The sequence below is a fragment of the Haliotis rufescens genome, unplaced genomic scaffold (assembly GCF_023055435.1).
Source record: "Haliotis rufescens isolate VD_foot unplaced genomic scaffold, xgHalRufe1.0.p SCAF_5, whole genome shotgun sequence".
Classification (NCBI taxonomy): Eukaryota; Metazoa; Mollusca; class Gastropoda; order Lepetellida; family Haliotidae; genus Haliotis; species Haliotis rufescens.
Window position 1 is genome coordinate 29125860 of NW_025964223.1, and position 13397 is coordinate 29139256.

At 42.6% G+C, this 13397-nt stretch overlaps 1 protein-coding gene across 3 annotated transcripts; it reads left to right on the top strand.

Moving 5' to 3' along the window:
- Positions 1-3886: 3886 nt before the first annotated feature.
- Positions 3887-13068, top strand: LOC124116888 (beta-1,3-galactosyl-O-glycosyl-glycoprotein beta-1,6-N-acetylglucosaminyltransferase 3-like). 3 transcript variants are annotated; one of them, XM_046478485.2, is made up of 5 exons: positions 3887-4100; positions 5573-5749; positions 8840-9556; positions 9722-9954; positions 12375-13068. In XM_046478485.2, the coding sequence occupies exons 3-5, from the start codon at positions 8877-8879 to the stop codon at positions 12677-12679; spliced, it is 1218 nt and encodes a 405-aa protein (XP_046334441.1). In that variant the 5' UTR covers positions 3887-4100; positions 5573-5749; positions 8840-8876; the 3' UTR covers positions 12680-13068. The 3 variants fall into 3 exon arrangements, with proteins under 3 accessions (XP_046334441.1, XP_046334440.1, XP_048240172.1); XM_046478484.2 differs by lacking the exon at positions 5573-5749; XM_048384215.1 differs by lacking the exon at positions 3887-4100 and having other exon boundaries at positions 5734-5866.
- Positions 13069-13397: the final 329 nt, after the last annotated feature.

Consider the following 13397-nt stretch of genomic DNA (forward strand, 5'->3'; position numbering starts at 1 on the left):
TTACTACTGCTGTGACAAGGCTGGCATCACCAGTAGGTCACAGTTACTACAGCTGTCACAAGGCTGGCATCACCAGTAGGTCACAGTTACTACAGCTGTGACAAGGCTGGCATCACCAGTAGGTCACAGTTACTACAGCTGTGACAAGGCTGGCATCACCAGTAGGTCACAGTTTCTACAGATGTGACAAGGCTGGCATCACCAGTAGGTCACAGTTTCTACAGCTGTGACAAGGCTGGCATCACCAGTAGGTCACAGTTTCTACAGCTGTGACAAGGCTGGCATCACCAGTAGGTCACAGTTTCGAAAGGTGTGACAAGGCTGGCATCACCAGTAGGTCACAGTTTCTACAGCTGTGACAAGGCTGGCATCACCAGTAGGTCACAGTTTCTACAGCTGTGACAAGGCTGGCATCACCAGTAGGTCACAGTTACTACAGCTGTGACAAGGCTGGCATCACCAGTAGGTCACAGTTACTGCTGTGGTTACAAGGTTGTTCACCAGGTGATAAAACATTCCTAATCCGACACTAATTCGTCCACGATATGCCACTTTTAATTAATGAAGAAGATTGATAATGCAGTCGGCACTCCGGCACTTGCCATTAGCTCGAAGCAGGGATTTGATCGAACATACGGCTCTCAATAACTATCGCTCCCCAGACATGCATCAAGGTGGCTGGCGATCATACGGGTTCACTATGCCCTGAAGGTAGGTACGTCTGTGTGAACATATTTTTGCCATAGTGACCCCACACTGAAAAGGTAGGCACGTCTGTGTGAACACATTGTCACCATAGTGACCCCACACTGAAAAGGTAGGCAAGTCTGTGTTAACACATTGTCGCCATAGTGACTCCACACTTAAAAGGTAGGCACGTCTGTGTGAACACATTGTGGCCATAGTGACCCCACACTGAAAAGGTAGGCACGTTTGTGTGAACACATTGTCACCATAGTGACCCCACACTGAAAAGGTAGGCACGTCTGTGTGAACACATTGTCGCCATAGTGACCCCACACTGAAAAGGTAGGCACGTCTGTGTGAACACATTGTGGCCATAGTGACCCAACACTTAAAAGGTAGGCACGTCTGTGTGAACACATTGTCGCCATAGTGACCCCACACTGAAAAGGTAGGCACGTCTGTGTGAACACATTGTCGCCATAGTGACCCCACACTGAAAAGGTAGGCACGTTTGTGTGAACACATTGTCACCATAGTGACCCCACACTGAAAAGGTAGGCACGTCTGTGTGAACACATTGTCGCCATAGTGACCCCACACTGAAAAGGTAGGCACGTCTGTGTGAACACATTGTGGCCATAGTGACCCAACACTTAAAAGGTAGGCACGTCTGTGTGAACACATTGTCGCCATAGTGACTCCACACTGAAAAGGTAGGCACGTCTGTGTGAACACATTGTGGCCATAGTGACCCCACACTGAAAAGGTAGGCACGTTTGTGTGAACACATTGTCACCATAGTGACCCCACACTGAAAAGGTAGGCACGTCGATGTGAACACATTGTCGCCATAGTGACCCCACACTGAAAAGGTAGGCACGTCTGTGTGAACACACTGTCACCATAGTGACCCCACAGTTCATCAAAACAATTTTGAACGACCTTGATAAACATTAGCAAAAAAGAAGTAAAATAAAAGTAACATAGAAATTCATGAGTGGTTTTAATATATTTAGAATCTTTTTAGCGGTGATGTATTCACATACAACTTGCAATTGAACTCTTTTGATAATGATGAAACCAATTTTGCAACGGAAATATTAGATTCCCCAATCTCAAAAGAAGAAATTAAATCTGCTATTCAAAATCTGAAAAACTTGAAAAGCCCTGGAATTGGTGGACTTATAACATAAATCTTCAACTATACTCTTGACTTATGGTCCTGTCTTATTTGGAAATAGTATTTAATACAATAATTGATACTTGTTACTTTCCAAAAGATTGGACACTTGATACTATCGTTCCAATTCACAAGAAAGGCTCAGTGACAGATGTTGAAAATTATAGGGGGATTACACTTACAAGTATATTCAGTAAGATATTTATTAGCATTATTGATTAACGCTTGGTATTGTGGTCTGATACACTTGATCGAGATCGAGGAAGAGCAAGCAGATTTTCGACAATGTAACTCTACCACTGATAATATGTTTATCCTCCAGGCTCTTATAGATAGGTATATTCAACGTAAAGGTGGAAAAGTGTACGCTATATTTGTAGACTTTTCTAAAGCATTCGATTCAGTATGTAGAGGCAAGTTTTAGTATCTGTTTCATTTTCATGGTGTCAGTAACAAAATGGGCAAATTGTTATGTACTATTTATAAGGTTAAATCATGTGTTTAACAAAACCGCATGTATTCAGATTCTTTTATGTGCCATACTGGTGTCCGCCAAGGATGTGTATTAAGCTTTTTTTCTTCTGTTGTATTTTATTTTGCAGCCCAAATCAAAATAAATTAGGATGATGGTATACTGTTACATCCCGAACTTATAAAATATATATGTTACAATTTGCAGATGGTATAATCATGTTTTCAAGTACTGTGAAAGAACTTGGATAAATCCGCTAGAAGTTAACAGTGACGCGTGGAAACGTAAGTTAATTTGGATAAAACAAAAAATGTTGTATTTAGCAAAGGAAATACGCTGTCAAAGAATGAAAAGTAGTACTTTTGGGGACATTTACGTTAGACGGAAACCTCTTATAAATATTTTGGTGTAATATTAATGTAATGTAAAGTATCATGGAACCGGCATATGCGTAATGCAGCAATCCAAGCTGAAAAGATGTTATTAGGAATTTTACAAACGTTTGACCATTTTAGCGATTGTGCTTATAAATCTTTCTTCAAAATCTTTGACACAAACATAGCTCCTGTTCTCTCTTATGGTTCGGAAATATGGAGTTTTGCAGAGGCTAAAGAAATTGAATCCTTACATTTATACGTGTGTATAAATTATTACATGGTGTTAAACATAGTACTTCAAATGTAATGGTATATAGTGAATGTGGTCGCATACCCTTGTATATGTATCTCTGTATAAAAATCATAAGATATTGGTTAAAATGATTGAAAATGTCAGAGAGTAGATTACCAAAAAAATGTTATAATATGGTGTTATTGTATGAAAGAAATGGAGTTCAAAATACAATGTTAAGTGTCCACTACACTACACTACACTACACTTACACTACACTTACACGACACCACCACTACAGTATATTAACACTACACTAAAGGCATATTATGAATTTGTTATACACTATCCACAACACACGTGAGCCTGCCAAACCCCGTTTTGTACGCGGGATTCGGGGTTCTAATCAGAGGGTATTCGGAACCCGGAGGAATGGTACACGCGGCACGCAAACAATGTCGTATTTGGTACACAGATTCAACATTGGAAACACACTATCGGTGTACTTAAAAGATTCCATTATAATATTTTATTTTTTCGATATGCTTTCTGTTTGAATTTCCAATTTCACCATTTTGTCATTGATTTTGACATTTGTGGCATTCAGGGGTGAGCAATGAGACTAAGAGTGAAATATTAGATTGTATTCTGGATTCAGGGGAGCACTGGGTTGGTGCCCTCACTCATGCTAGAGGGGCTGACACGAGCTTACACGTGTGGTGTCTAAATGAGGAGGAGGAAGGAAGACCCCTTCACCACACCCCAATCCTTCCCGGGGCACGCCGATGTTGTCACAGTTGTCACATTTAAACATACACAAAGCATCGATAGTCGGAGGCAAATGTTACTGAATGTATTGATGTTAACTTCGCGGTGGAAGCATCATCACGTGACGGGTACACAAAAGTCCCACGTTGCAAGCAAGGTCGATACGTGCGAGTACCAGTATGCTGCTGTGGCTGTTACATCCAGCCCTCACAAGCCGAGGGCACATTCATATTGGAGTTAGTCTCCTCACCATTTATGTTGACTATTTCGACACGATTGGTTATTTATAAACTTGTTTCTAGGCATTGTCTTCTGCCAGGTGACGTCTAAACGGATAAGTGTTAGATCTGCAGAGATGTCTTGGAAACGCGTCGTGTTGTACAGGTGAGATACAATCGGTGTTTTGGTGTTGTCCTCCACATGTGCGGCTGTAGCTTTCGTTTAAACCTACGTGTATATGAATGCAGCGATAAGATAAAGAAAACAAGAATGTCTCCCCACATAGTTTGCCAACAACATCCAATCTACAATTATGAACCGACTTTCTTATAATGATAGCATAAACTACGTTTTTGATCACGCTGATGCATATTCAAGCGTTCGACTTAAGTGAGGTGAGGTGAGGTGAAATGGGGTTTAACGTCGCGTCCAAGATTACTGCACTTATATAGCGACGTGCATGTACGTGTGTGTGTTTGTGTGGCTACTTGTACTAGTCCGGACTGATGCCGATTTATAGTTCTAGCTCACTGAGATACCATGCCGCAGTTTAACATGAATACCCCACTCAGACACAGAATACTGACTCCGAGCCGACCAGTCCTTGTTTTAGCCCCTTAATGCCGAGCGCCAGACAGGGTAACAGCAAGTACCATCTTTTAACGTCATTTGGCTCTCCCCGACTTAGGTGAAGCAGAAAGGAGTACGGTATAACAATATAATATCAGTCTCTCGTATTCTGCGAGCAATAAGAGATTTGACTCAGCTATTACAGTTGCAGGAGGGTCGACATCTAAGCTTGCATCGAACCTTCTCCCATCTGTTGCCGCCAATCTATGTGTCACAATAGAAGGCGGTTATTGAACGCTCATGTATCGGCACAGTACTCTACAAAATGAAATGGCTTATTCGATAAATAGGTTCTCAAACAATAAACAGTTACCCCGTGACGCTCACTTAGTTACAACACGAAACAAAAGGAACGTTCACTCTGACAGTGGTGCTTACAACTAAAAAAGGTTGGGGGTATATCGTCGTAGTAATCAGAGCTACATCCATTGCCAGCTTCCGTTTCCTGTATGAGAGACATACTATTAGTCACACAGACACAACACATTTATAAATTCCGCGGGATACGAACCTGCAACCTCTTAATGTATAGACCTTCACGCTACGACCTGTGCTACGGAGACAGTTGTCTTGACAAATGTCAATGTCCTTGGTCACCATTAACATGGCTTGATTTACTTGTACAGTGTTACGTTAATATTGGTCCACATGTGTTGCCTGTGAATGTGATTTGCACATCTAAATTTAACACATTTTGTACATGTTAGCCATATTTGACTTACTGTCCAATGAAATGGACTTTATTTAAATATGTTTAAATTATTAGGATAATACATAATTATCTGCATTTTTTCCTAAACATGTGTAAACGTGTTTTAATTCTCAACATGTTTAAACACTAAATATGTTTAAATTCCCACCAACATGTTTAGAATATAGGGATGATGTGTTTAGGTGGTGTTCAGACGATAGCTGAATTTGTGTGTTTAGACTATAAACATGGTTAGAGAGAACACACCAAGTATGTATTCCTTTTAGGATTTAAACACATTCCTAAACATGTTTAGATCCAAGAGGGGTGCAATATAACAGGACTAGCAGAGGTAGCAACAGCAACAACAACACTAGCAAACACTAGCAGGAGGAGCAACAGCAACATTAGCTGAGGTAGGAACAACACTTGCAAACACTAGCAGGCGAGCAGAAGCAACAACACTAGCAGAGGGAGCAACAACACTAGCAAGGTGAGCAGCATCAACAACACTGGTTTAGGTAGCAACAGCAACAACGCTAGCAGAGGCTGCAACCGTAAAAGCAGCATCACAATCAACTAACAGAGGTAGCAACAACACACTAGCAAGGTGAGCAACAACACTAGCAAGGTGAGCAACATCACTAGCAGATTTAGCAACAGCAACAACAGTAGAAAAGGTAGCAACAAAAGCAGAGGTAAAAACAGCATTGCCATTAACAGAGGTAGCAACAACACCAGCAAACACTAGCAGGGAAGCAACATCAACAACACTAGCTGAGCAACCATCTGCAACAGCAGTAGCAAAGGTAGCAACAACAACACAATAATTGCAGCGGTGCAACGTCAACAACACTAACAGAGCTAGCAACAGCAACAACACTAGCGAACACTAACAGGAACGCAACGGCAATTAGCACCATTAGCAGAGGCAGCAGCAGCACCAAGTTTCAAAAAAAACATTCCCCGAGGAAGCAGGGGAGCAACAACAACAACACTAAACACTAGGCTGAGGTAGCAATAATGCTAGCTGAGGTATAAAAAAACCACCAATAGTTGTAGATGCAGCAACAACATCACTAGCTGAGGTAGCAACAATAACACTTGCTGGTCCAGCAACAACACTAGGTGATGTAGAAACAACAACATTAGTAGATAGAGTAACAATACCAACCGAGGTAGCAACAACAGTTGTAGATGTAGCAACACCACTAGCCGAGATAGCAACAACATTAGCAGATGTAGTACCAACACTATCCGAGATCGCAACAACAACATTAGCAGATGTAGCAACACCACTAGCCGGGATAACAACAACGACATTAGTAGATGTAGTACGAACACTAGCCGAGGTAGCAAAAACCAAAAGTAGATGTAGCAACAGAGATAGCCGAGTTAGCAACAACAACATTAGTAGATGTAGCAACAACACTAGCCGGGATCGCAACAACAACATAAGTAAATGTAGCAACACCACTAGCCGAGGTGCCAACAACATTAGTAGATGTAGCAACACCACTAGCCGAGATCGCAACAACAACATAAGTAGATGTAGCAACACCACTAGCCGAGTTAGCAACAGCAACATTAGTAGATGTAGCAACAACACTAGCCAAGATCGCAACAACAACGTAAGTAGATGTAGCAACAACATTAGCCGAGGTGGCAACAACGACATTAGTAGATGTAGCAACACCACTAGCCGAGGTGGCAACAACGACATTAGTAGATGTAGCAACACCACTAGCCGAGGTGCCAACAACATAAGTAGATGTAGCAACAACATTAGCCGAGGTGGCAACAACGACATTAGTAGATGTAGCACCAAAACTAGCCGAGATGCCAACAACATTAGTAGATGTAGCAACACCACTAGCCAAGCTGTAGCAACAACATTTGTAGATGTAGCAACAACACTAGCCGAGGTAGCAACAACACTGGCCGAGGTAACAACAATACTAGCCGAGGTAACAACAATACTAGCCGAGGAAGCCACAACACTAGCCGAGGTAACAACAATACTAGCCGAGGTAGCAACAAAAACACTAGCCGAGGTAGAAACAACACTAGTAGAGATAGCAACAACATTAACCGAGGTAGCAACAACGCTAACCGAGGTAGAAAAACAACACTAGTCGAGGTAGCAACAATAACACTAGTCGAGGTAGAAACAACAACACTAGCCGAGGTAGCAACAACACTAGTAGAGATAGCAACAACATTAACCGAGGTAGCAAAAAAACTAGCCGAGGTAGTAACAACAACACTAGTCGAGTTAGCAACAATAACACTAGTCGAGGTAGAAACAACAACACTAGCCGAGGTAGAAACAACAACACTAGTCGAGGTAGAAACAACAACACTAGCCGAGGTAGCAACAATAACACTAGTCGAGGTAGAAACAACAACACTAGTCGAGGTAGAAACAACAACACTAGCCGAGGTAGCAACAATAACACTAGTCGAGGTAGAAACAACAACACTAGCCGAGGTAGAAACAACAACACTAGTCGAGGTAGAAACAACAACACTAGCCGAGGTAGAAACAACAACACTAGTCGAGGTAGAAACAACAACACTAGCCGAGGTAGAAACAACAACACTAGTCGAGGTAGAAACAACAACACTAGTCGAGTTAGCAACAATAACACTAGTCGAGGTAGAAACAACAACACTAGCCGAGGTAGAAACAACAACACTAGTCGAGGTAGAAACAACAACACTAGCCGAGGTAGCAACAACACTAGTAGAGATAGCAACAACATTAGCGAAGGTAGCAACAACACTAGCTGAGGTAGCAGCAACAACATAAGCAGAGGTAGCAACAACACTTGCCGAGGTAGAAACAACAACACTAGCCGAGGTAGCAACAACACTTGCCGAGGTAGCAACAACACTAGTAGAGATAGCAACAACATTAGCAGAGGTAGCAACAATACATGCCGAGGTAGCAACAACACATGCCTAGGTAGCAACAACACTTTCCAAGGTAGAAACAACAACATTAGCCGAGGTAGCAACAACACTTGCCGAGGTAGCAACAACACTAGTAAAGATAGCAACAACATTAGCAGAGGTAGCAACAAAACTAGCCGAGGTAGCAACAACACTTGCCGAGGTAGCAACAACACTTGCCAAGGTAGAAACAACAACACTAGCCGAGGTAGCAACAACACTTGCCGAGGTAGCAACAACACTAGTAGAGATAGGAACAACATTAGCCGAGGTAGCAACAACATTAGCCGAGATAGCAACAACACTTGCCGAGGTAGCAACAACACTTGCCAAGGTAGAAACAACAACACTAGCCGAGGTAGCAACAACAACACTAGCCGAGGTAGCAACAACATTAACACCAGGTGTGGTAGGAACAACAACAACACTAGGAAACACTAGCACAGGGTAGAGACATCAACAACACTTGCTCAGGTAGCAATTATTAACAACAACAGATGTATCAAGATGGGTCAAGTCGAGTTTCTCCATGACATTGGTAGTGTTCTGGATGTTGTATGAATGTCTACATATCAGTATCACCTGTCACAGTATCAGTGTCAGTATCACATACCAATCTCTATTGCAGACGTGTGTCCTTCCGAAAGTTGGTCCAGATCTTTGTAATGAGTTCCATGTTAATTCTGCTCACTAACTGCATCTACTGGAATGAAGATTTTGTGCGGAATGTCCTCATCAGTCTACGGACCAAACGCCAAAACCTCTTTCTGTCTGTATCCCCAAGTCGTTCAGAAGCCAACTGCTCTGCCATCTTTAGGGGTGACAGGTCTGAGACACTCCGAGCCAAATCTCTACCTCCAAGACACTCCATACCCCCCTTCTCTCAAAGTGTACTCGCTGCACGCATGCAATGTGAGGAGTTCAAACGTTCACGAGGATATATTCTCAATGCTACGCCTGAGGAACTGGAGTTTCCACTAGCGTTTAGTATACTTATGTACAAAGATATGGACCAGATGGAACGACTGCTCCGAGCGATCTACCGACCACACAATGTGTACTGTGTCCACGTGGATCTGAAGTCCCCAATTTCACGGGAGGTTGCAACTTTACTGCAGTGTTTTGATAACGTGCATCCTGCCTCCCGACGAGTGAATGTGGTGTGGGGGGAATATTCTGTTCTGGAGGCGGACCTTATCTGTATGGAAGACCTCCTAGCACACGCAAACTGGAAGTATTTCATCAACCTCACTGGACAGGAGTATCCCTTGAAGACGAATTACCAGATTGTTCAAGTACTCAAATCTTTCAAGGGGGCAAACAATGTCGCAGGTACACTCACGAGGTAATTCTATGTCATACATATTTAGACTTACACAGTTGTGTAGATATAAAATACATTTGTAAGTTATCTTTTGAATATTGTCTTAGGCATTCTGTGAAATTTGCCTCAACATCAATTCATTATATATAAATGTCTTCTACTGAGAATAACTTTGATTTGTGTCAGGTACAATGAGAACTACCGACGATGGAGCGCAGCCGGGCCCCCGCCTCGACATATACGCCCTGTGATGGGGTCTGTCCACGTTCTCGTCAACAGAGTCTTCGTCCAGTATGCCATCACTAACCCAACGGCGAAGGATCTGCTGGACTGGGTGAAACAGACCCTGATCCCTGATGAAACATTCTTCCCTACCCTAAACTACAACGCACAGCTCGGTATACCAGGGACGCACACAGGTAAACATTTGTCCGTACTGTAGCATACATAGGTCAGCATCACCACCAGTCATCACTGGGGCCAAAACAAGCTGTCATCAGTTTCTCAACAGCGTCGTGGCGAGGTCAGTATCTTACAGAAATGAAACCCAGATAGATATCAGTCATTGCATGGGCGGTAAATATTATTCAGCACTCGGGTAAACGTCGGAGTGCAGTCTGTCCCACACTGGTAAACGTCAGTGTGCACTATGACCCACACAGGTAAACCTCAGTGTGCACTATGACTCACATAGGTAAACGTCAGTGTGCACTATGCCCCACACAGGTAAACGTCAGTGTTGAGTTTGCCCAATACAGGTAAACGTCAGTGTGCACTGTGACCCACACAGGTAAACGTCAGTGTGCACTATGACTCACATAGGTAAACGTCAGTGTGCACTATGACTCACATAGGTAAACGTCAGTGTGACTTGCCCAAATTGAGTTTGCCCAATACAGGTAAACGTTAGTGTTGAGTTTGTCCTACACAGGTAAACGTCAGTGTTGAGTTTGCCCAATACAGGTAAACGTCAGTGTTGAGTTTGCCCAATACAGGTAAACGTCAGTGTTGAGTTTGCCCAATACAGGTAAACGTCAGTGTTGAGTTTGCCCAATACAGGTAAACGTCGGTGTTGAGTTAGCCCCATACAGGTAAACGTCAGTGTTGAGTTTGCCCAATACAGGTAAACGTCAGTGTTGAGTTTGCCCAATACAGGTAAACGTCAGTGTTGAGTTTGCCCAATACAGGTAAACGTCGGTGTTGAGTTAGCCCCATACCGGTAAACGTCAGTGTTGAGTTTGCCCCACACAGGTAAACGTCAGTGTTGAGTTTGCCCAATACAGGTAAACGTCAGTGTTGAGTTTGCCCAATACAGATAAACGTCAGTGTTGAGTTTGTCCTACACAGGTAAACGTCAGTGTTGAGTTTGCCCAATACAGATAAACGTCAGTGTTGAGTTTCTCCTACACAGGTAAACGTCAATGTTGAGTTTGCCCCACACAGGTAAACGTCAGTGTTGAGTTTGACTAATACAGGTAAACGTCAGTGTTGAGTTTGCCCCACACAGGTAAACGTCAGTGTTGAGTTTGCCCCACACAGGTAAACGTCAGTGTTGAGTTTGACCAATACAGGTAAACGTCAGTGTTGAGTTTGACCAATACAGGTAAACGTCAGTGTTGAGTTTGCCCCACACAGGTAAACGTCAGTGTTGAGTTTGACCAATACAGGTAAACGTCAGTGTTGAGTTTGACCAATACAGGTAAACGTCAGTGTTGAGTTTGTCCTACACAGGTAAACGTCAGTGTTGAGTTTGCCCAATACAGGTAAACGTCAGTGTTGAGTTTGTCCTACACAGGTAAACGTCAGTGTTGAGTTTGCCCCACACAGGTAAACGTCAGTGTTGAGTTTGCCCAATACAGGTAAACGTCAGTGTTGAGTTTGTCCTACACAGGTAAACGTCAGTGTTGAGTTTGCCCCACACAGGTAAACGTCAGTGTTGAGTTAGCCCCACACAGGTAAACGTCAGTGTTGAGTTTGACCAATACAGGTAAACGTCAGTGTTGAGTTTGACCAATACAGGTAAACGTCAGTGTTGAGTCTGTCCTACACAGGTAAACGTCAGTGTTGAGTTTGCCCAATACAGGTAAACGTCAGTGTTGAGTTTGTCCTACACAGGTAAACGTCAGTGTTGAGTTTGCCCAATACAGGTAAACGTCAGTGTTGAGTTTGCCCAATACAGGTAAACGTCAGTGTTGAGTTTGCCCAATACAGGTAAACGTCAGTGTTGAGTTTGTCCTACACAGGTAAACGTCAGTGTTGAGTTTGCCCAATACAGATAAACGTCAGTGTTGAGTTTGTCCCACACAGGTAAACGTCAGTGTTGAGTTTGCCCAATACAGGTAAACGTCGGTGTTGAGTTAGCCCCATACAGGTAAACGTCAGTGTTGAGTTTGCCCAATACAGGTAAACGCCAGTGTTGAGTTTGTCTCACACAGGTAAACGTCAGTGTTGAGTTTGACCCACACTGGTAAAAGTCGGCGTTGAATCTGTCCCACAGAGGTAAACATCCCGATTTCGACTCGACTGATGACGTCATAGCAGCAGTGGATAGCTTGTGAATAGCAAATGGAAGGACTTCTACGTAATTAGGATAACATCTCCCAAAAATCGTTGAAAATAGTGTATCAATGTTTAATGGGATTATGTTGTTCCCATGTTAGGCACAGGACGAATCAGTCAATAAGCACGTGGGCCCGCGTACACACATGTATGTATACACATCAAAAAGTACTGGAATGTACACAGGTGAACAACAGACTAAGCTAGTAAAGGTATACATGGGGATAACCGATATCGCCACTTTGACTTGGAATACTGAGCGTCACGTTTGCTATTGCAGGAGAACCTCACGAAGAGCCCTTCCCCGCCCGTTACAAGAACTGGGACCATGGACTATGGTTCTACCTGGATGACTGTCAAGGAAAGTACCTACGGGAGATTTGTATCGTTGGCGTGGGGGACCTCCCGTCTCTCACCAGACAGAAACATCTCTTTGTTAACAAGTTCCTGGGAGACTTTGAGCCTGCTGCTTTGGACTGTATAGAAGAGTGGTACTTTGACACAATCAAGAAAGAAAACAATGGACCTCGACACTTTGATACCTCCTTTTACGAGGCTATGGACTTTGTACGCAATAAAGTATGATCTGCCTCAGTTATAACTTCATTGTCATTTCTGTATTATTTTATATTCCAAATGTATGTGACTTTGTGTGGAACGGATTCTTATTAATCCTTATGATGGCTTCAGGTAGAATATCAATTTCTTTATTAAAGTAAGGACACCGAGAGTGAGCGCCTTCGCCCTGGATATTGTTATGTAATATACTTCGGTTGCATTATGAAATCAATATTCATACCTATTTCTGAAAAAAGGTTTAAAATCTCCTATGATTACACGCAATTGTAAATACATACCACCATAACATTTTCCCTTGAAAGACATATCCACATATCCATCATGGCGTAACCTCCAATTAACAACAAAGAATGTTCTTCTCCAAACATCTTGTAACGTGTGGTGCTATTTGTCTATGTAGCAGAACATTCAGAGATGAGAAAGTAACTTGAATCTTCTTAAGAATGAGTGTCTTCGGTTTGGTTGGCACACTTTGCTTCACTATGGTGACCACATATCCCTCTTCAGAACTGTTATGTAAAAAGATCTTATTCCGGATCTTATTGTTCAATGGCTATTTTTCAGGTACAAAATAATAATCATATAAAAGAACTATGATAAATAATAATTATATGGGTGCTGCAGAAGGTGTTAAATTCGTGTCATGTCTGTTTTTGTCATTCTTATAATTTTCACTTCCCTGTTTTCATTTCCCTCTTGTATGTTCTTTGGTGTCACTTCCCTG